This window comes from Falco biarmicus, chromosome 4 (genome assembly GCF_023638135.1).
Source record: "Falco biarmicus isolate bFalBia1 chromosome 4, bFalBia1.pri, whole genome shotgun sequence".
NCBI classification, from domain to species: domain Eukaryota; kingdom Metazoa; phylum Chordata; class Aves; order Falconiformes; family Falconidae; genus Falco; species Falco biarmicus.
The window spans coordinates 4,596,823-4,621,216 of NC_079291.1; the positions used below are offsets into that span (position 1 = coordinate 4,596,823).

Here is a 24,394-nt window from a genome sequence, read left to right on the forward strand (position 1 = left end):
CCCCCAAAACTGTATTCCTTCGACGCTCCCCCCGCTTTTGTGCAAAGCTTACTGTCGGGTTGGGTAAGTCACGATGATGTTTATGTACTGGTCTGCTGCTTCTTTTCAAGGAACTGGTGCTGGGAAGCTAGTCACACCTCCGCAGCCACCAGCAAGATCACCAACAACTGAACTTACGAGCAAGTCTGGAGCCTCAGCCTGGGCTACGGCTCATGACCCCTACCCACCACTGAAAAATGGAAATATGCACATCATTGGTAATATCACCTAAATTAGGTCTCTTTAATAACTTTAGTACAAAAGCCTGTGCGTGTCTCAGACCTCAGAAACTCATTTGAGATTTTCTCATGGCAGTAACAGGGTACTATAACTAGACCCATTAGAAACATTTTTATACAACCTTTAATACAATGAGATGAAATCATGGCTTTTTCACAAATGTTTTGGATCACCCAGTAGACAAGACAAGCATGCACTACCTGCAAAATTATTTAGGATTGTGAGAAGTTGCTGTAGTGTGCTTATATTACTATTCTTAAAACCAGTTCATGAGCATTTAGTAGCTTCAATCCTGTAGAGCAAAGACTGCTAAGAATTTTGTGGCCTGATGAAACGGCCATTCATTCTTGCTTATACTTAAATGGCTTGAAACCCACTGAGGAATACCTCCATCAACCCAGTATCGATGCAGAAAACAGGAACGGCAGCCAGAAGCTTAACTTCAGTTAGTAACAGGCAGTGTTTGCAATTAAGGCAGAAAACCTGGATGGCTCACAGAAGTACTCAAGATTTGATTATATGGAATGAGCCACTATCAATTCCAGGGGGGAAAAAAAAATATGAGTCAGCATTTTTAATTGAAACTATTTGTGGTAACTGTTTATTTATTTATTTTTAAAGTATCTCTCCAACAGCAACTAATGTTTATTTCCCTAAAATTTCTCAGATGACTTTGAATCTAAATTTACTTTCCATTCTGTGGAAGATTTCCCCCCGCCTGATGAATTCAAGCCATTTCAGAAAATATATCCCAGCAAGATAGCTAGAGGTAAGTGCGTAAATATAAGATGATCTGATGATTACCCAATGGGATTGAAAATAAGGACTGAAAATAAAGAACAGAAACCACTATTAACATGAAGAACTGGGCTGTTAGCAGAGGCACTGAGAGGAATGGGATTTGTTACAGCGGTTAACAGGGACCGAAGACACAATGAAAAGCACTTAATTGCTTTGAAGTCTTAGTAGCTAAAAATAAAATAATGTGGCTTGACATGCAGTCTGTGTTCTTTAGACTGCTGAATTTGCGAAGCCCTTGACGTTAACAACGGTGATGTCACATTAACAGACTTAGGCAGCTAGTGGCTTGAGTTTTTTGTTCATGAACTTGTGAAATCACAAAAGAAGGTGACTCGATCCATGTCTCCCATCACGTCTTTTGATCTAAATCCTATGCACAGTGTTTTTACACACCTGAATAACAATGAATGACTTAGTACCTGAACCTTGCCAGGAAAGTAATGAATGATTGAACCTTGCTTTTTTTCTGCCTCCACCTTAACTGAGACACTGGGTACCAGGTCACTGTTGGCAGAGCAGAAGTTCACCTCTCCAGCTTTGAAAACTGGTAGTAGAAGGTGCTGAAAGATCTCATGGCCATACTCTGATTTTCATATAACTCAGTCTTTTCTGTATTATTAGATCAACTATTTATCTCCACGTTTTCATGAATTTTTTTGTTTCCATGCCAAGGTACTTTGCATGACGTTTCACAGCAGCCTTAGTCATTCTAAATCATCTGCTGTACGATCTGATCAAAGACTTTTTACCGGAGGGCTACAGAGCATAAGCAATATGTATATGTGGATCAGTTCAAGGGCGGGAGATAAATGCACGATCCCTGCTGCAGAACTGCATCCAAAATCCATATAAAAAAATATGTCTACCTCCTCTGATTAAACCTGTCCTGTCTATTTACAGATCCCTCTAAAAACCCTCCGTTAAGAACACATGTGAGATAAGAAGAGTCTCCTGGTGCTCTGGATTAGTATTAAAAAAGAACACCACCAAGATACTATACAAAACAGAAGGGGTCCCCATTACGGTGATAATGACTATATTTGAATTGCAAATGCTGCAACGTTAACATTTCTATAAACTGGAAAAGTGACATAAACGATACTTTTTGAACTGGCCTACATACTACAGGAATGTTAGTAGAGGCTTTTAAATTATTGTATATAGGTGGGGGTTTTTAAGCAAAGCAGCATAAAATTTAAATTCTTTGTAGTGTTGAAACAATTCTCATTCTCATCGTGCTGACAGATGTTACCTCAGAATACTTTTTGCATTGTGTGCCTGTAGTTAATTTTCCCCCTTCTGTCATAATTTTTAAATATTTTGGAAATTCTCCAGTTCAGACATTTTTTCAAAGAACTATCAAACCCCAACATGCTACCTTTAGTGTCTGTGTATGTTTCTTCACTACTTCTACCCTGCCTGTCCTCAGATTGCAGCAGAACGTCACTTTCACGAACAGATGGGCCCACAATCCTTTTCTCATCAAGCGTGAAGGGGAAAGAGATGACAAGGAGCTGTGGCTGCTGTTGAGCCTACCTCCTGCTGCTTACAGATCGTACAGGATCTGAAGAAGCCCAGCTGGATTGGGCAGTCACGGACTCGACAAAGATGACAGAACTTTTCCAAACTGGAGGACAAGACAGTTGTTCTACTGTAAGAAAAAATGGGGGTGTGTGAATACACATGCCAGAAGGTACCTACGTAAGGGCACACGTGCTGTTTCTTCTAGCTGGCAAAGTGGGTATTTACCATTTGTGTGACAGATTGTTTTTACCCAGCAATGAGGAGGCCTTTGGATGACGGGTTAAACACCCATGTTTTAAACAGGCAACTAGAGCTACTGTTGTTAGCCCGTAATGTGGTGAACAGTGAGGCTCCATTGTCCAAAATACACCAAATGGAACAAGCAGTCTACAAAGTGGACTCCCTCTATAAATAGAGTTAGTTGATAAAAGTAAGAACAGTGGACAAGACTTGAGCTTCTGCTTTTAATATGCAGCCTGGGCTAAGGTCTTTGGATCACAGATGTTCAGCTCTGGTCACAAGATGTCCATTTCCAGCAAGAATTACCTTTATTCTTGTGCATTTCAGTGCATTAAGGGAAGTGGTGTCAGCAGGCTGAGGGAGGTGATCCTTCCCCGCTGCTCAGCACTGGCGAGGCCACACCTGGGGTGCTGTGTCCAGTGCTGGGCTCCACATGGACGTGCCGGAGGGAGTCCAGCAAAGGTCCACTGAGATGGTGCAGGGATTGGAGCGTCTCTCCTGTGAGGCAGGGCTGCGAGCTGGGACTGTTCAGCCTGGAGAAGAGAAGGCTCAGGGGGATCTCACCGATGTGTGTCAACGCCTGAAGGGAGGGTGCAATGAGGATGGAGCCAGGCTCTCTTCAGTGGCGCCCAGTGACGTGACCAATGGCAACGGGCACAAAAATGAAACACAGGAGGCTCGGTCTGAACTTCAGGAAACACTTTTCCACTGTGAAAAGTGACCAAGCACTGGCACAGTGGAACGCTGTGGAGTCTGACTCTACTTAGATATGAAAAAGCCGCTGGATGTAGGTGGCCCTGCTTAATCCAGGGGGTCGGATCAGATGACTTCCAGCCACCCCTTCCAACTTTAACCGGTCTTTGATTCCCCTTCTTACAGCTTTCCTGGGTTCCTGCACTTGGGTCACAACAACCCTGCACAATGCTACAGGCCTGGGGCAGAGTGGCCGGAAGGCTGCCCAGCAGTGCGCCCAGGTGGCCAAGAGCATCCTGGCTTGGATCCAAAATAGCGTGGCCAGCAGGACCAGGGCAGCGACCGTCCCCCTGTAAGGCACTGGTGAGGCCGCCCCTTGAACAGTGTGTGCAGGTTTGGGCCCCTCACTGCAAGACAGACCCTGAGGTGGGAGCGTGTCCAGGGAAGGGCAGCGAAGCTGGTGACGGGTCTGGAGCACAAGGCGCATGAGGAGCAGCTGAGGGAACTGGGGGTGTTTAGCCTGGAGAACAGGAGGCTCAGGGGGGACCTTATCGCTCTCTACAGCCACCTGAGAGGAAGTTTTAGTAAGCCAGGGTGTCAGTCTCTTCTGCCAGGCGAGAAGCAGATAGGACAAGAGGGAACAGCCTCAAGTTGCACCGGGGGAGGTTCAGGTTGGCTATTAAGAAAAATGTCTTCCCTGAAAGGGCTGTCAAGCCCTGGAACGGGCTGCCCAGGGCAGCGGTGGAGTCACCATCCCTGGAGGTATTTAAAGACCTGTAGGTGTGGCACTTAATGACATGGTTTAGGTTAACCATTGGAACTGATGACCTTCAAGGTCTTTTCCAACCTAAGCAATTCTGATTCACCAGCTTGAACAGGGCAGTGGTGTTCTGGGGCGAGCCTGGTGCTAACAGCCAAGCTATTTACAGTTACAGCATTACCTTATATAATGGCCATAAACTCCCCTCAGCTGCAGCTGTAAATGACATTTCAGATCACAGGTGAAGATCTTTCCCCACGGTTATGCCTTTGAACAAAACTTTTGGAAAATACAGCTAACTGCATCTTCACGCATTGCTACTTTTCTCTTGGTTCTTGCAATAGTTCAGTTACGGGGCAACTTCTACTCCCACACACATGCTCATGGTGTGGAGGTGGTGCAAGACTGAGCAGCTCTTCATCTGTAGGACTAAGAAAGCATCATTAGTCTTTTTCCAGCCTATTATGACGCCTTGCTGTATGTCACGTGAAAAGGAAAAAAATAAAATAGTGATGCTTTGACCAGTACTTACTGTAATTCTTATACTTGATAAATATGCATGAATATATTAATAAGCAGGGGTCAGCATATACATGCTTCTCAAACAACTGGAAAAGTTTAATACTGCTTTGAATAATATTTTGTTATAGTGCTATTAAAGGTGACTTACTGTTGGTTCTCATTTGCTCTGGAACTTGTGTATTGCTCTGTAATAAGTACCTTCATACCGATTTTAAAACTACTTAATGCCAGACTACCTTCCAGAAGATATCTAAAGGAGAAAAAAAATTTACTCCTGTTTTTGTTACGATTAGGGGTATTTTAGAAGCAAACACCATCTTTCGAGGATCACATCAGAAAGACTGTGCATATTTGCAAGCATCGGTGAGATGTTATTTCCCTATATACTGGATTGTTGTTCAAGATCCATTGAAGCTTCTGAGGTTGCTATGACGTGGGGATAAGAGAGAATCGCACTGGCTGTCTCCCAGTGGCAGCTGTCCCATTAGTCCCACTATGTCCTTCCACTGAACCACAGATGTGCGCAAGACCACTGGAAGCTTTAAGGCCATGGGGGTGCTCTGGTTTCTCAAACAGGTAGGACTAGTCGTTGCACTCAAACATGTTGCTGTAGCGCAGTATTTTTTTTTTTTTTTTTTCCAAAAACGCACTGCCCAGCTGAAGTAAAAGCAACATAGTATTAGAAAACTACTACCTGGATCACTGTGCTCAAAACAATTTATTAGTTGTGTCATATAAGCAGTTTCAAATAAGGACATAAATTTGCATCGGATAACTGCAAATGTTGGTTTCTTCTTAAAAAACAGGCAAACACGACATATGTTTTTAGCAGGAACACCCTCTTCTCTCATCTTGCCTCCCTCCCAACTCTCAAAGCTTAGAGATCAGAGCTGTGCAGAAGAGCTATGTGAAGTGGTATATCCTAATTTTAGCCCTCTGGATGGGGCAATCATTTTACCCCTGTTCTCCCCTGGCTCGCAAATATCCACTTACTCCTACTGGGATACAAAGCGCTCAGCAAGCAACAGCTCACAGGAGCAGTTTTGAAGTTCAACCCTGTGCGTTAAGTGTACTCTGATCAGAAGTACTTTCATTCAAAGTACCCTTTCCTTCATAAAGTGCATTTCTTGGGAAACCCATTTACTTCAGTTGTGGGTGGCTGGCCAAAGCACACTGCTCTTTCAACTGGCTTCATCCAGCACAGCACCCTCTGAAATGTGCTCCTTGCAGTCCCTATCCTGGCTAGGTAGAGAGAAGCTAAGTTTTAGGGTTTACTTGCCTATTTTCTCCTTCCCTTGTCTCCAGTTTCAGAACACCTAGACACAGGAGCCGTTCTTGCAATAGAGAGCATGGGAGGAGCATATTGTGAATGGGAAGATTATTAGGTAGGCCATAAGAGAAAATATCTTCACTCTTGTTTTCTGTAAGTGAAAAGGCCCAAACATTTTCTTGTCCAATTGCCAGTTGTCATATAAGGCAATACCAAAGTAATGAGTCTGAATGGAACAATTTCATAAAAAAAAATAATTCTGAGAATGCACTGTGCCAATACGGCAAAGACTGTTCGCTAATGCACAACACTTTACCATTTCAGTTTGGGGTGTTGCTGCCTTTAAGGAGCTTTTATTTCCTCAATACCAAAGTCCACGGTTCCTCACCTTCCCCTTCCCTGAACAGTGAAGGATTTTAACTCCATATGCTAACTTCCACTTAAGGACATGGGTTTCTTGTCTGAACCTCCTGTTAAAAAAACCAAACACAACCACCTTCTAACGACACAGGAAGCAGTGTTTACTGGTTTGATTCTTAAAATGTTTGCCCTACCTCACTTCTACAAGAAGAAAACACATGAAAAGCAGGTCTGTCTGTAGGACTGTCAAGGAAGGGAAGCATGCTGCAGCACTGCACTTAATACAAGGAAGCGCAAGACAGCCATTTCCAAGCCTAACCAGTTGGATTGCCACTCCCACCAGTAACTCACTGGTACTTAGCGGATTCATCAGCCACATACACTCACATGCCACTGAGATTACTAGGAACTTTTCAGCTGTACAAAGACAGAAAGATGGAGAATAGCCAGGTACTGATCAATGTCCTGCATCTATTCCCTCAAAAAATTCCAAACGTATATAAATACGGCACCTTATTAATTGCATCTCGAGAACCAATAGGTTATGTATAGATGCCTTAGGCATCCAGGTCGGCTCTGCATTTTAGTACTCGGTACAAAAGCGGCAGCCAGGTGCATTACAAACACAAGCTACCCTAAACTGGGTGCAGGTGAAGACAAAAACTTAACCCGGGGGAGCTAATTCTGGGAATTTGTACAAGCATCGTGACAGGTGCTGAGTTACCGTAACCAGATGTGCCCATACAAGGCCAGTACAGCAAGGTCAAGAACCAGGACTTACCTTCCTGCCCCCTCAGAACTGGGATTTCAACTCTACCGTTCTTTGTATGAATTACCAAAAAGAGAAAAATGCACGTCAGCTTTGCTGCAAGCCTAGTCCTGAGCAACAGAGGAAAAAACATCGCTTTTAATAACGATATGGCAGTTAGCCCGATGAAGTTAATCTTTGCTTTAATTGGTTGCCCAACATACACATTTAAACATTCTGTACTAAATTAGCCAGCATGCACACAGTAATTGGACCAGTCAGTGACTTCCTCCTTTCACTATATACATACACAAACAGGAACACCACAAGATTGGACAAAGGAAAGCAATTTGTTAACCAGATACAGCTAGCAAGTAACATTTTTTTTCCTCTATACATTTTTTTCCTGCAAATTCACCAGTGTGAAGACTTTCTTTCAAGGCTTGAAGAACTTTGCAGTCTTCCAGTGAAAAGGCTAACAACAGCCACCATAGCTGAAATGAGATAAAAGTAGTTTAAAGTCCATTCCAAGCAAGAGCAAAATTGAAAAAAAAAATTGCCTGAAAGGTAGCATAGGGAAAAGGGACTTGGGAGACAATCCAAGCAGACGCACTGAGGTAGAAAGGTGGCTTTGGACCCGATTCTGAACACCCTTAGCTTAGTGTTAAAGACAAGGAGAAGGATCAGAATCGGATCCAACATTTCACATTCACCGATACCTGCTACCAGAAACTCAGTATCTAAAGAATTGAAGTGTTTGCTTACTTTATTTGAAGAACTTTAGTTCTGTGTCAACACAGTCATAGAAAAGATCCACTACTTCAGCAGGATCCAGAACCTCTGTACGAGTAAGGATATCTTCCATTGCTTCTAAGCCTTGTTTTTCAAGGTCTAACATAATCCTCATCAGTTTCTGGCCTTTATCCTGAAGGCATGAAGCAACCAAACTCAATTAACCAGCAAACAGGCTCATTAAAGCATTTTACTATTCTCTTGTGTTTGGGAGATCTTTTGAAGTATGTTTAAAAATGAGAAAGCCTTTCTCAGTACAAACTATTTCTGTTAATAGTTTTTGGGATGGTCAAAAGCTAAAAGGAACAGTGCTGGACACTTTATGCATTAAGAAAAATAACAAAGAAGGAGGTGCTAAGTTTAAAGCGCAGAAGGATGATGGAGTAAAAAAAAATAGAGGAAAATGGTATAAGACTTGTACACATGATAAAAAAGTAAAGCAATTGAAGCCTGTAAACCCACAAACAACTATATGAGAAGACTGGAAGCCCCAAGGACTGTACAGATCATGGTATGTACACGTGTATTCCCCTCAGATCATCACCTGCAAGATCATGATTAGATCTGAAATGATGTGTAACTCCACATCCCAGGGAAGGCTTTGTGCACCGTTCTAACTTACTGCTCTTCATGTTTCTGGGCAGGAAATTCACTCCTGAAGGTGGTGTCATTTTGTTTCATCCATATGTTATTTAAAGTCTCGTTTGTTTTTGGGTTTTTTTTTTTTCTAATGGAGAAGTGCTGTTTGTTCTGCTTGCAGCCTTCCAAATGGAACTCCAGGAAAAAGGCATTTAGAAAGAGTGATGGTTCTGACCCTTGCAGGATTTATACCAGCATTTGTGCAGAAGGAGCAGAGCACCTATGTGAAGGTTTAGGTTCTCAGGTGGACAGGTGTTATAGCACGAAGCCTGGCTAGAAACCACCTTTCCTTTTCTACCAGAACTTTCGGTGTCACAATGCTATGGGAGCCAGCTGCACATTGAGTCAGCATTAGCTCAGTGGCCACAGATTTTTAATTAAACTATTCCAAGGGATTAAAAAAAAAAAAAAAAAAAAAATCACATCTAGCCAAAACTGCATTTAAATAAAGTTTGTACTAGCTAAGATTATCATGGTTTCCTTAATCACTAATGGCTAAGTCCAAATGCTGTTATGGTCTTAGCAAGACTCCAATTAGGTTTCACACTGGAAGGTTTTCAGCCCTCAGGTACCTGTTGCATGGCATTGGAAACTGTCCTTTCTTCTTGCACGGCAGTTTCAGTTAATTTTTACAAGCTAACAGAAATGCATTAAATTGAGACTTGCAAAACTGTCATGTGCAAATTACTCCTTCAAGAAAAAGACCCTCAAACTATGTAGTTCTTAATTCAGCATATAATTTAAATTACAGCGTTCCTGCCATCATCCTATCGTGTAATTCTGATACCATGTTGCATTAGCATCCAGTGTTCAATAATCACTTTAAACGACTACATACACAACAAGGATTGAACAAGCTCATCAGCTTGTCAGCTTGACTTTTCACTTTGTAAAAGAAACTGCGCAGAGCAACACTCTCAGGATAACTGAAAAAAAACCTACACAGAATAGTTTGTCCTTCAGAGGGCATCATTCTTCAAGATAAACTTGCAAGGATTCTAAGAATATTCAGAGAACGTTTTCCAGTGAGTGAATTTGAAGTATATGGATTTAGGAATCTACATTTACTTCTTTAATTCCAGGTCTCACAGCTCTTACCTGATCATTCTCAAGGAGAGATCGAGCCCATTCATGTGCCTTGTACAATTCATGCCTGCGATCAGGTTTCTCCTGGAATCGAGGTATCTTTTTAGCAGGATCATCATTGCCAAAAGAAGGAGACTGTACTTTTGGTACTAATTTTACATCATCAACAAAAATAAAGGGTTTAAATATGGACCTGAAAGAAATGAGAATTACTGCTTGCAATAAAAAGAGAGATTTTTATATACGTTATTGAAATGTTCACCAAGCTATTTTAAAACAACATATACAGAACAGCATGGATAATTCATCTACACTAGACACAGAGTAGCTTAGAGAGTTGGTACTGGTCACAAGCAAAATAAATCTACGTGCTTCAAAAGAATTGGGTTTGCCAATTACTGTAAAACTTGATTATCCCTTTTTACCTACAGGCTTCTCTGGTCTCTGTCCTGGTTTCAACTGGGATGGATTTAATAATCCTCTTAGTAGCTGGTGCAGCGCTGTGTTTTGAATTTACTATGAGAGTAACACTGTTAACACAGTGATGTTTCAGTTGTTGCTAAGTCGTGCTTACGCTGAAGTCAAGGACTTTTCGGTTTCGCGTGCTCTGCCAGCGAGAGCTGCACAAGAAGCCGGGAGGGAGCAGAGCCAGGACAGCTGACCTGAACTGGCCAAAGGGATATTCCATACCACAGAATGTCATGCTCCGTATATAAACTGAGGGGAGTTGACTGGGAGCTGCCAATTGCTGCTTGGGGACCGGCTGGGCGTCAGTCAGTGTGTGGTGAGCAATTGTATTGTGCATCACTTTTCTTTCTTGGGTTTTATTTCTCTCTCCTTTTCATTACAGGCGTTATTATATTTTACTTTATTTCAATTATTAAATTGTTTTTATCTCAACCCACGGGTTTTACCTTTTTCCAATTCTCCCCATCCCACTGGGGGGAGGATAGCGAGTGAGCAGTTGTGTGGTACTTAGTCGCAAGCTGGGGTTAAACCATGACAGCCTCCTTCATGCTAATTCTGACACTTATTTGGAAAAGTAGCACTGTATTTTCCTCTCCAAGTTTTTTAATGAAATCTCAGCGTTCAGCCTCACACCATTTCTTTTCTTCTCTGTTCACCACGCTATCTTTTCTTCTCTTCCCAGATTTTCATTAAAATCCCAAACACACGCTTGTGTGGAGCAGGGAAGATTAAAGATTACATACCTTGCTCAATATCAGAAGATTTGGCATATAACCAGCAGCACTTTAGAATTTTATGTCAGGGGCCAGGGTGGGGTGGGGGTAGGGGAGAGACATAGCTACCAATACTGTGACACTCCTCAAACTACTTCAACACTCAGTTTGGATCTAAATTCCAGAGAGGGAGAAAGAGAGAGACAGCAAAACCCCAACGATCCAGGACTTTAATTCATGACAGTCTGAGAGCAGGCATTGGCCAGTGCACGGAGAAACTGCCTGCCTTCCCTCCAGATGCACAGCAAAACAGCACCCTGCGCTCTGCAGTGAAGCAGCTGCCAGAGATGCAAGACTTCTGCAGAACTGGCCGAATAACCCCTGCCTGCATACGGTCAGCAGGTTCCTTGCTACTACCTCTTCCGTCACTGTCACAAAGCCTTGCTGACCAAGTTTATGTGACTCACCAGGTGCACTTAAAATTATGCGCTTTTTAAATGCATTAGAGTATAAAGTAACGCAAGAAAGGCCTCTGCATTGTTTTTCTTTCTTACAGCTAGTCTCTCCACCTTTCAAAAGGATAGAAACCCCACCAAAACAACTGGACGCCTTGCTCCTTTCTGTCTCAAACGATTTGCATGAAGTCAAAGAAAAGTTTTGGTAAGCAAGCTCACACTTCTTAGTAACCCTGGAAGTCTGAGTTGCATAATGCAAGGTGGGTGGAAAGTCCCTTTGGCACAGATGTCTAGAGCCCTCGGTAGAACCTCATGCTTACTACCACTCTTCTTACAGGAACGACTGTCAGCTGTTCAAGGGCACCCTTTTCTCCTCCCCATGACCTGTCTACCCCAACACAAGTGGCAGACCTCCCGAATAACTGCAAGTGGTTTAATTTCTTAGGTTTTAAACAGAATCCACCTGAAATTCACAGATAATTCGTTAGTTCTTTGATGATCTGGCCCATGGCCCTTATCTCCTTGGCTGAAGCTACAGAAGACTTCATTTAAACCAAATGGAAATTGTCCCTCCAATAAAAAAAAAACATACTTGGGATACCTAGGATTTGCAGATGTTTTGCTCTGTTAGCATTTTGCTGTCATACAGGGCTACCTAGAGGACACACCCCCTCCTTGCTAGTTATACACTTTATTTGTTTCAGTTCTGCACCCACCTGTCCAAAAGAAGTGACAAAAATGGTCCACAAACTCATACCTCAACAGGAACCCACTGGAAGGCAACTACGCTTGAGTAGTAGTTCCTGGGTCCTCCCTAAACTGCGTTTACTCTAGCAGCTCTGAATTTATGCAAAGTACCAGATGGGGCCTTTCAGCCCAGTGTTGGCCGTTTAGAATGGCAGCGAGATGCAGTTCAGTACCACAGGACTGTCAGATTGCGTACCAACAACTATTGATTTTATTTCTGGTTACATTCGGGTAGCAGCATTTGTTTAGTATCTATCAACCCATCATCTGCTCTGCACCCAGGGAACCCCAGTGCTGTGGCTTACCTTGAAGGGTCTGGTGTGCCAGTGAAGTAATGAACACAGGGAAAACTAGGGTCCTGAGGCAGAACAGACACTATGCTAGCTGTAGTAAGGAAAGATTCAGAGTCCACACAGACACCACTATCCTTGTCACGCAGGACATCAATCATAGCTTGTGCAGAAACGTCACCTATATGAAGGGGTGGGGTGGGGTGGGGTGTGTGTTCAAAAAACAAAACCAAAAACAAAAACAAAACAAAACAGTCCTGAGTGTTCTATGGCTTGGACCCCAGGTAAGGATTTTAGCCTGAACAAGCTTTAGCCTAATACGACCAGTGACACTCAACATGGGCGTGTCACAAATCCCAGTTAATGGTTGCTATTTAAACGATATAAACCCAGAATGAACTTGCCTAGAGAGTAAAAGAGAACATTAAGAAGCATTAATTAGGCATTGCAATTGCTAGGTAGGGAGAAATGTCATTAAAAAGATATTTTTCAGGAAGAAGGCCATCACGTCTGTAATACTGCTTTACCAATCACTACGAACAGACTGCTTACATACACCACCCGCTTTCCTCTAAGCAGCGACCTCTACCCAAGCCCAGGCAGAATGGGAGCACCCTTATCTCCCACTTCTCATCTATTTCCATGAGCTCTCAGTCAAAATTTTGACTCATCTTGACTTCACGGGGCGTTAACAGCAACAGACCTAGACACTGAGATTTTTCTCCAAACCAGTATGTACAAGAACCCCCTGTTCTCATTCTATTCCTGCCTGTGTGCTTATCACAGCTTGTTCCCCACAGCATCTCCGTGTTTTCTTGCATTACCCCTTTGGCAGGTAGGAAGGACTTCTTCCCCAGCAACTTCTCAAACCCTGCATGACTCACCCTTTCGTGCATGGATGCCTCAATACACCAGCAGACATGGAATGACCCAGCAGTCCGCAGGATTTGCAGCCACAGCCATCTGTCTGTAAGGGCCCTCAGGCTTTTTAGTACAATAATCCAGGTTTATTAAGATCTTTTACCTATGGTCCTTCAGAGTTACTGCATCTGCCTCAGACACAAACACCCTGTAATTCCATAGCCTTAAGCAGGAACTCTGCATTGCAATATTTCACCTCTACGCTCTCCTTGACATTTGCCAACATGTGAAAATGTTAACAATCTAGTAAATTCACATCTGTAGTACAAGGCTTTTCATAAAAAGATAACATACCATTTTTTACACATGAAAGAGCAGATGCATGTCAGCCATGCGCTGCTGCAGGCTGATAATTTCAGGGTGCTTTTGGCCAGCTGCAGTGAACTGAAGTCATTAATAAATTCTGGTCTGGAAATAAACCCTTCCTTTGACTGAGGGGAATTGGCACATAGTCTGTTCCAGTAACTTTGTTCTGCTCCACAATGAAAAAGGAACTTCAGTTTGCAACTGACTAGCATCGCTTTTCCTTAAACGACGATCTTAATTCCTTCCCCAAAAGCCTAAGCAAACCTCCCAAAACGTAGAATCCACTGAACTCAAGTTTTGATACGTGAGGCCTTTTTTCTTTTTTTGTAATACTATTATTTTAGTATTAGGTAGGGCCACTATAATTACACCAGAGCACAAAAAGGTAGTGGCACATCACGCACATCAGAACACCACCAAAGAAAATTATTTTATAATTGCAATCCTGTTTTAAAACCTTAAACCTGAGGGGGACATTAAGGGCTTCATTCTAAATTGCGGCAAGTTTAGGGACAGTCTTCACTGCTGCTCTGCCTTTCCACACAGTTTACACGTAAAGTTATTCTCAGTCACAAGTAGTTGTGGATGGAATGCCCAAAAGGAAGCAGTAATGACTAAAAATCCCACTGCACACAGAGAGGTGGTTCAACACTTACCACCTTGTTTTTCTAGGCTCTCCCTGCCAGAACAGCAGGCTAAATGGTCATCAGCAAGAGAGAACACTTCAGAAAAATTGAAGTCTGAGTCTCCATTCCACCAGCCTTGACTTCTCACGTAATTCCTTAGTTCAGGATGCTCAGCATCAATTTTTGTAGTTAATGAAAGCTGATTGCAAATGCATTTCACCCCCTCTGTAGAGAAAGCCACATATTGAAAGAGCATTAATATTTTTCTGGGAGAAGCTGAAAGGTCAACGTAATTTCAATTAGGAAATAAATTAAGCCATTGGTTAGGATGTACATTTAGCAGGACAGCACTACACATACACGGAATTACCAGTCAACGCACGCTGCAGAGCTCAGTTCTCCGTGCCCTACTTAGATATTTACACTGCCTTGCGATTAATAGTGGCATTTAGTCAGAATACCGGTTTCACAATCTGTACCTCACACGTTCTGACCATGAAGTAATAGTGGTCTCCAAATGCCAAGGGCACTCACCTAATCTCTTCTCCAACAGTGTATTCCACTGCCACAACACAGCTTGAGGTCTGACTTGATTTCAAAATATCTTTCAGCAAAGCTGCATTTAGTGTAATGAACTTTCTCTGCCCTCCCAAAACTGAAAATTTAATTTGGAAAATGTTTTAAAAGCTTATCAATTGCTTTAAGCTTCCCAGTTGAGAAATAATGTTACTGTAAGCAGCAAGATAGGCTTAAATTAAACTTAGTTTTTAATCTTGAATTTTAAAATGGCATGAAGTAAAAAGAAAGTGTAAGTAGCCTTCAAAGAATATGAAAGGGTTCTTTAATTTGCTTTTCTCAAAAATACCGCAGTGCTTATATCCATATATCTACAGCATGACTAACAGTGACTGCTAGAGATACTCCTCTGAGAGAATAAAGCGATGCATTGGAAGCCAGAGAAAGAGCTGATAAGGAAATCTGTAAACTAAAATAAAACCAGATTCTGGAATTTGACACTATCTTTTTTTTAAATAGGAACCAAAGCAGTATTTGTGAAAGTTATTAATACTGCCTTCCACAAAAGCTTGATTGCTTTTGTAATGCCTCATGCATGCAATTTAAATAATGAGTAACAACTTATAGTAGGAAGTTCTGTGCATCAGTCTCAGAAAAGTCACTGTCATTCAGTTCTGACTTACACTAGTGTCACTGACAGCTTGTTCTGATTCACACTTTGCAACAGCATATTCAGGGAATTTTCTTGACTTGAGTGACAGAAATATTTGTGGTTTTGTCAAGCTAGGCAAGCCACTCCTTAGAAGCTCTCAAAATATTACATTTAGTAACTCACTTAAAATAGTATTTCATGGGTTTGATCCCCCTCAAAAAATGAAAATTTATCAAGTACATTTTTTCCACTCAGACTGAAGAACAGTCATAGGAAGGATGTAAAAGCATTTGTCCTTAAATTAACATCAAAGAGTTGCTCGATAAATATTCACTAGAAGCTTTACAGAACTGCAGTAGCGATATTATAAACAGAACTCCTCTGAGGACACTCAGGAAAAAAAAATGCCTTCGCACTGCAGAATGACACATTTTCCCTGTTTTAGCAGCATTTGTGCATTCATTCCAAAGCTTAAGAGGCACACTTACGGTTGCAAAAAAGAACCCCCTGAACAAAGTATGAAATACAGAGTTCTTAGATAGCCAGCAGCCCTTACTCCCGGCAGCCTCAGCAGGCTGCAGGAGATGCAAACTACTTATCTGCAGCTCACAGGGATCTCCTGAAGAGAAACGCACTGGTAAAAATCAGAACAGATCTGCAGTATCATTTCAAAAAGCCGCAAGCAGCAGATGAAGGCAACAGTTTATTTGCTGGGAAGAAGCACATGAAGGCTGTCTATTGCTGATGCAGCTAGAAAGGCTACGCAAAAAAAACCCCACTATTCTTCCAATACCAGCCAGGTAGATCAGCAGAAGGCAGGCTGCCACTACATAACCCCAGGAACCTCAGCAGCCAGCTGCTTTTCAGAATTCGTGTATCAGGACAGCATTACCAGCGTCCCCTCCTCTATGTCTGGTATCTGTGCTAGAAGACTTCCTCCATCTTGTAGGTATCCTTAAATGCAAGGTTTGCTTGGGAAAACACCATCCCTGCTAAGGTAAGCTGCTTCACATTCCATGGCAGGAACCGACAACAGGCCATCACACACCATTACACAGCCTGGTGTTATTTCTTTGCTTTGATATTTTCAACAAAGTTAAGCCTCCCTCCTCCCAGTATCTGCTATCTCCTACCTTTCAGCAAAGGGAAAATGAAAAGAGAATTGAATGGATCTGTCATATCTCAAAGCACGGATGATAAAAATGCTCTTTATCTGAATTTTTAATTCATTCAAATGTAAGTTTTAAAAAGCTCTACCCTTATGAAAATAAGAATCTTTTCAAACCTAAAATCAACTGAGAATATACTAAATATATGCCTTAGACAATGATATTGTATTAAGGCAACACGTATTTGCCAGCCAAGTTTTAAATACGTTCAGCCACCAAGCCGGTGAAATCTAGATGTTAATTTGGCAGCTCTGGCTTCACACATATAGAAGAAGAAACCATCTACAAGTTTTAAGAGCAGAAAAGTATTGTTTTGCACTATCAAATAAGAAATGGGGATATAACGGGTCTATATCGGAGTAAAGCAAGCAGCAACAGCCCATTCAAAAAAAAAAAAAAAAGAGCCCTTTTCTCAAAGTATCAATGCTTCTCCTTCCCTCTTAGTATTTTAGAGTTTTAAGTAACAATTTGGGCATAAATTCGATCAAAAAGACACTTGACGCATTCCAAACGGTAAGTAAAGCTGGGAAAATACAACACCTAAAGATAAAAATTTAAGCAAGAAGATTATTACATAGCTTATGTATACAGGTAACAAGTCTCCAGCTTCACAGAAAATGGTAAGGTACGTTAGCCAATGCAAATCAGCATTTAAAAAAGTAAGAGGTGTACAAATACAGAAGAAGGTTAAAATCAATGATTTAGTCAAACACTTGCATAAATTGCTCATTTAAACTTAGTGACTTTAGGACCAATTCTTCCAAGACAATTATTTACAGCTATTTATGATAACAGAGGTTTGCTATGAGCGATAAACTGACCTGTGATTTTTTCTGCTGCCCAGTACTTTCCAGAAGTCTCCAGTATCCAGGCTTCATTTCTGTCCACAATCAAAAATGCACTTTGGAAAGTATGGCATGAATTTCCATCTTCATAATAATTTCCACCTTGTCCATGCTCTTCCAACAGAGCAACTATTACGTCCAATGCTTCCTTAGCTGTTGCACCTCTCTCTAGGCCAAGTCTGTAAGAAAATGGTTAAACAGATATTCAGACAGGCACGTAACAGTGAGGTCTCCGCAAGTTATTAATTTTAAATATCAGCACTGATCTGTGTACCAGTGTCAGATATGCCGTGTAAGAATTCTTGCTTTAAGGAGTTGCTGGAATTACAGGATGAGGTATTCAATTATTTAACTTGTTTCAAGTCTTTATTTTCTACACTGGTTCTTTAGTCTCAAGCCTAATATAGCTGTGTCTTAGTACTAAAAAAAAAAAAAAAAAAAAAAAGAAAAAAAAAAAGGCTGATTCCCAACCAAGGGCCTCAGCTGCACTGCAAACCTGTAAACATGCAATGCTCTATTTATCCCACTCCCTTCAGACAGACAGAATAAATGTGAAGGCCCATTTGAAAAGTTTTTTTTAAAGAAAGAGCTGTATGCAAGTTCTGTACAGAAGAATGAGAAATTGCAAATTAATATTACCAGAGATCAAAAAAGGGAAGGAGTCCTCAGTATTACAATCTCTACAACTTCTCTTTCCCAGTGCTCCGATATTTAACTGGCCATGGAAGCTAGACATATGTTACCCTTTGATGCATATTGCGCACTGTAAACAGACGCATTTCTGCACAGCCACTTTTCAGTGTTCCTGCAGAGGCTTCTCCAAAAAAAGTTTAATGATTAAACACCAGATACGGCTTTTGTTTGAACTAAGACTAACCATATGTCTAAAAGAACATGCTTTTTAAAAGGGAGTTTGAGCAAAGCAAGGGTATTTTTGGGAAAAGTAAACTGAAGCACAAGAATGGGTTTTACAAAGCTGTAGGGTAACGACTGTATCCTGCCTTGAGTAGGTGGGATGAAATAACCCCTTGAGACAGTTTACGTCCCTAACCAAAATAACAAAAGCAGTAACCAGAAGAGTCCAAATCAGTCCTGCAAACACTTCCACTGGTTCCAAAATGCAGTTACTGGTAATGAGGAAGTGCAGTATTTCAAACAACAGTATATCCATGCCTCCATCCTTTGGGAGAGTTACCTGGATCAGTCCAAAATGTCTCTTCGTGATGTCACCTCAATATTTTCCTCTGTGTTTATCTTTCTCTAATAGCTCTATGGAAAAAGTAATTCTGGCTGGTGAACAGGTCTAAGAAATTATTCTTTTTAATTTTAAGTACTATGCTAACCTTTTCCATTTCCCTGCAAATCACACGACAAGAAAACACTACTTTGTTTCTTCCTGAAAAACTACAGTACACAAATCAGGTCCTGATAACTTGGAATACAAATTTATTGATTTAAATACTTTTCAACCTGATTTCTGCACTGCACCTCCTTTGTTCAATGGCTGGCCACTCTTAGCCTTGGTTTAGGCTGAATTATTAAAAGCAGTGTTTTCACCTCCCTCAGCAGCATTTATCTACCACTTAGTGACAAAGGAAAGCCAACTAGAATTTTAGGTCCTAACTTACAGTGACTATTTCTCTCCCATCATCTTCCTTCTTTGCATTTATAAAGTCCTTCTCTCTCATCTTGTTTCTTGTATTAGCTGAAACTTGTCTTGTATTGTTCTCTCCGTTCGTAGTCCCTATGCATTTATGTTATTCATTCTTTTCACCACTGGTGCCATTGCTTTTTCAGAGCAATACAGAGATGCCAGTCTTAGCATATACCATAGATATCATTTAAAACTCTGTCCAAAAAGCACGTCTTAATTCATTCCCTAAGAGCAACTCCATTGAATGGGCTGACAACTACATTGGTGACCATATAGTCACTAGATTCTGTGATAATCTGCTCCCTTCTCTCCAGTTTATGACCAAAAGCATTAGGTTATTATTAGATCAAAACTTAGCAATAAACATAACATCACACTAAAACTTTTAATAACGTCTCCCTGAAATTTTCCTTTCGAGATGGTTATAGTCTAGCTTTCTCTGTCAAAACTACAGCAGAGATTCAGGCTGAATAAATATCTTTTGGATTATTTTTTTTTGCAAATGGCTCCAAAGTTACACTTCCTTCCATGTAACAAAAAGGCTCTGGTTTTGTTTGGGTGCTCCTATCTATCAGTCAACAAGGGACAGCAAAACCCAAAGAAAACAAAGCAGCCCATCCTACACAACAAACACTCAGCTCATCTCCACAGAACCTTAGCACTTGCCAGTTAGCTCTGCATCAGTGTCCTGGGTAACTGCAGCATCTCTCTCCTACTAACACATTTCAGAGTACCCTTCAAGGTGAGCTAGAAGAAAAAATTTAAGTATTTACATCCCCAGATGAGATCATGAATTATTCATTAAGAAAATTTCAGTGACTTAGTACAATCCACTGCCTCACTACCTCCAATAAGCTATCACAGTGTCAAAACATTATCTTAAGCTTTTCAACTTCACCTATCAATTACAGATGCAGACTTTCCAAATGAAGTAACTGGCATACACGATGATGACATTCTACTTCATTCAGTTTTGATGTTTCCTTAGGGAAAGAAATTAGTAAACAAATTAATACCATTTTAAAGAGCATTCTTGACTCCCTACCAAGATTGGCATCTCTATTTGGCTCTGAGAACGTGATTGCACCAGCAATAAAAAGAATGAAGAAATAATATAAACACATAGGGATTAAAAACTAAGACAACAATGCAAAAATAAAGGTGTATTTTACAGATTTCTTCATACACACCTTTTGTATGATAATGCTGTCCTGTTCCAATTGTATCAGCATAAGCAAAACAGTACACCATGTCTTCATATAAGTGTATTCTCTAAGCAAACAGGTGCTTCATAGAGGCAACCGTGCCTCAAAAAAGAAACCTCCAAAACCACACTAGGAAGAATATCTGAAGAAAATTCTGATAATACAAATCCGTAGATGTCTGTCTTAATCCTCAGATACAACAGTATGCTAGGTAACACACTGTTTTCCAGTCATTATGCCAACAGCCAGTTACTAAACAAGCTATAAACTTTCTGAAATACATCTTCACTGATGCCCATTTGTGATCTTTATTGAAAAAATGCTTTGCCTATGAGGTTGCAGGATGAATTTTCAATTTTCCATTTCAACAAGAAAACATGCTGCCTTCAGAATTACACTATTCTGCTGAAAGATGCCTCTGGCCTGTTTAACACCACATGCTCTCACACCTACAGCCTTTGCCCATGTTGGCTGGACTTTAAATTCTAACTGAAAAGTGACAATACCAGATGAGTTCAAAGAGAGGAAGTCTCCTCTGTGGAAGAAGAATCACTTTAGAAGAATGTAGAAGCAAACTCTTAGGGGAGCCTGAGCATTCAAGCAAAATTTGATTCTACTACCTGGATGCCATTCCTGGGTTGACAACTCTTATGCCTGCTCCTAAGAACATGTTTCAGAGTATAAAGCTTTCAGTTTCTTTTCCAAGCTGCCAGTCATATGTGCACACAGAGTGTCGGTCTTCATCCTTCAGCTAAGATCTGACGCATGCAGATGTCCAGCATATACATAGGTGTGAGAAAAACGAGGCCGGTACAGGTGTGCATTCCTTAATTAGGCTTAAAACACTTCAGTTTATTTTTATTCCAATAAATCCATGCAGATGGGTAAAAAGAGGCACAGCTTGTGCCAGCTGCTTCATTGCAGCCTATATGATTGATTTTGTACTTGGTGGCTCCCTGTTCTATGAGGTGATCCAGAACAGGTTAAGTTTACTGTAACTGGCCAAGTTTCACAATAAGAGAAAGAATCACTGTGGCTGGAACAAGAGGCAGAAGGTAGCCTGCAACACATCTCTAGTTCTCCTTGCCTGAAGAGCTTTCTGCGTTCAAGTTACCAACAATTTCTTCCGCAGGTAAGAAGGAAGAGGGGGAGGATAATATCTACAGGTGATGATCACTCGTAGTTCATGACCAGTTTCTCCTTATTTGGTATCTCCTGATTTGCTAGTGTGGGTAAATCCAGAGCTGCTGGATGACATATATATTTGAATGTTAAAACAGTATTTTGAGACTGCAATAACTGTGACCAAACCAAGCTGAACTTTGCATCTAAACCAATGGTTTATTCAACTTTCAAATGGATGGCAGTAGGAGGGAAAAAATAGAGGTAGAGCTTGGCAAGTCACCTAACATATCCTCTTTCTTGACAAAAGCTTGTCCTACACATTTTCCCAAAAGAGCCCTCAAGTCCATTTGGTCTCCCTTGATGCAACTCACTAGTCCTCCTAGGTACAACTTCTCCACAGATTCTTTTAGTAATACAGAGTTTAGAGAAAATACCAGAGAGAAACACAACCCCAGTTCCCTCATGAATTTCTCATTGGTGAGGTTCTATAGATCTCTGATCATATTTCCCATTTCCACTGCATTTTCTCCAACTGGCTCATATTCCTCTTGATCTATGGTAGCCAGAACCAGACACTGTATTTCTGCAGAGACATCATTACAGAACGTTTACAATTACAGTTTCAGGCAGCTATGCACCTAACAACAATTTATTCTAACTCATGCTTCCCAGCTTGCTTATGAGAATGCCTTCTAAGATCTTAATGCCCTCTTAAAAGTCAAGGTATCTATTTCCTAATCTCTATCCATAAAATTTGTTAACTCTTGACAAGAGTAAAGTAGAATGGTTTGACAGGAGTTTTCTTGACTGTTATTATTGCACATTTATCAATTCCTTGATATTTAAGTGGGTTTCTTCCCCTTCAGGAACTGAGGTTAATCTGTCTATAAACACAACTCTTTTTAACTCTATTTATAGCCACAACATTTAACCTTTTCCAGTCATCCAGAACATCTCTCATCTTTCACTGCTTCTCAAGAAAGAATGAGAATTTGCCTGAAATTGGTTCAGCCTGCTCATGAAGTATCCTAGGGCAAATTCCAGCAGGGCCACCGGGTCTAACACTGATTCATTTAAATAGTTGATGTTCTGTTCCATCTTCAATTAAATTAAGTGCATTTGCTCCCTTTCTCTTTGCAGTAACTTTGCACCATTACCTTTTATTCTTTCATTTTCAGCTTTCTTCCCCCACCCAAACCTCCTTTAAATTCTCTCCACTATAAAATCAGCATGCAGGTTCAGACTTACAGTGCAGCACAAGCCTTTTACGCAGACAGCCTTCAATGAACAGACTTACCAGAGTTTGCTTGCCAGCATTTAAATAAGAGCAATGGTTTGCATTGGAATGCATGGGCTGAAGTGAGGCATAATACTTTGTTTATGCCTACAGTTGGCTACAAGCCCAGGATAAGCTTTCTAGGTCAAAGTAGGCTGTCGTAAAGTGGGGGAGAATGAAGGGTACACCAGCAATCTGATGTTACAAATTAGTTAGCAGTTCCTTAGTAACAGTCTAGTAATTTCTCTTACCCTGTCAGAACAGCCACTGCTAGACCATAGGGTAGGTAGACAAGGCAGATTTAGTGAAGCCACATTAGACTGGTACATACTTGGAGCCAAATCTAGATTCCAAGTGTTTTTACGTGTTAACTCAGCTGTGTCTAGAGCTCTGCCTAGACAAGTCTCCTGCTCGTGTTGTTTCAACATCTCCTAATGACAACACTACAAAGCTGTTACCCAGTATCATCACCATCTCAACCTTTCGTGTTTGAAAGGCTGGTCAAGCTCGGCAAGCCACCCACCTGACAAGATCCATTCCAAGCAAGGCTTCAGATTCAGAAGCGGGTTCTCTGGTCACGACGGCTTCATTAGCTACACAGACTCCATGCTCGTTAGCTCCCATTTCTGCCCCCCAAAGCCAGGAGGGCCTGCTCAGCACAACAGCATGAGTCTTCGGCACCTGCTCAATCTCAATATATGTGCACTGCAGAAAAAGCAGGAAGAGAAAAAGCAAAACAATTCCAAGCACTTTAATGTTGTGACTGAAGTAACACAAAACTTCAAGATACAGACAGGACACGTTATTTTAAAAAGTCCATGTCTTGTGTACGAGCAGGGAATTTTCTTAAACATTTAAATGTCACGTTTGAACCTTTACATCCTTACATTCCAAGTCTGGGAAAATACATCTCTTGATAGCTGCAGGCTTTGAAGAGTCACGCAGAACCCAAATGCTAGAATCAAGTGGAAAGCAGCAGCAGACAGACTGTACTGTTGCAGTAAAGAAATACAGGTGTTTGTACATAGTAACAACATCAAACCACTCTATCTCATCTAATCACAACCCCCTGTACTTAAAGTACATACTGTAACTATGTTAACTGGACGAAGTACATCAGAAGGCTTCCCCTTCTCCCCTGCTGCCTCCCCTACACCTGCCACCAGGACTTGGACTGCCAGTAGAAATTAAAAACCAAAAAGGCACGACTTGAAAAGATTCAGTGGAATACTTTTATAAACAGTCACAGGAAACAGAACACAGGCATTGGTTTTGCTTAAAACTGATGTTTCAGCTATTTTAAATGGTCTACTGTAATCAGAGGTCTGTGGATGTACTCTGACAAGTCAAAAATATAAAGGAAGGCTGCAAAGGTCATTGAAACTGCAAGGAAGAAAGAAATTATATGTTATCTTTCAAATATATTTACTTTTCCCTTGCCCTAGGACTTAAAAACAAGCATTGTTTTCTCAGACAACATGGAAGAGAGCTTGATCTATATCAAGCCAACGACCTAATGTACAAGCCAAAGAAATGGGCTTTACATTTTACTACTGAGGTCACACTAAGCTCTTCAAGGACCAACCTCCACAGAATTTTCTTTCGAGGAAACTGAAGCTGTCTGTGGTATATATGAGACGGCTCCTAATGTCCACCATTCCTGTCATAACACCTTTCTTGCAGAGAGTAATCTGCAACATTTTTCTGGAAGA

General features: G+C 41.2%; 2 protein-coding genes across 4 annotated transcripts in view; one reads left to right on the top strand and one right to left on the bottom strand.

Annotated features, from left to right (window-relative positions):
• Nucleotides 1-4,979, top strand: part of WIPF3 (WAS/WASL interacting protein family member 3) — a 38,384-nt gene extending 33,405 nt beyond the window's left edge. Inside the window, 3 exon segments of the mRNA XM_056334467.1 lie at nt 111-257; nt 947-1,048; nt 1,981-4,979. Of these exon segments, the coding sequence (XP_056190442.1) occupies nt 111-257; nt 947-1,048; nt 1,981-2,021 (290 nt within the window). The 3' untranslated portion in view covers nt 2,022-4,979.
• A 2,404-nt stretch (nt 4,980-7,383) lies between these two features.
• The window catches only part of SCRN1 (secernin 1), a 38,258-nt gene continuing 21,247 nt past the window's right edge, over nt 7,384-24,394 (bottom strand). For 2 of the 3 annotated variants that reach the window (XM_056334468.1, XM_056334469.1), the window contains exons 3-9: nt 23,206-23,387; nt 17,399-17,601; nt 14,271-14,465; nt 12,403-12,568; nt 9,727-9,907; nt 7,963-8,122; nt 7,384-7,691 (exon numbers count right to left, since the gene is read on the bottom strand). In XM_056334468.1, the coding sequence (XP_056190443.1) occupies nt 7,964-8,122; nt 9,727-9,907; nt 12,403-12,568; nt 14,271-14,465; nt 17,399-17,601; nt 23,206-23,387 (1,086 nt within the window). In that variant the 3' untranslated portion in view covers nt 7,384-7,691; nt 7,963. The remainder of the gene's footprint in view (nt 7,692-7,962; nt 8,123-9,726; nt 9,908-12,402; nt 12,569-14,270; nt 14,466-17,398; nt 17,602-23,205; nt 23,388-24,394) is intronic. The other variant, XM_056334470.1, reaches the window with a different exon arrangement.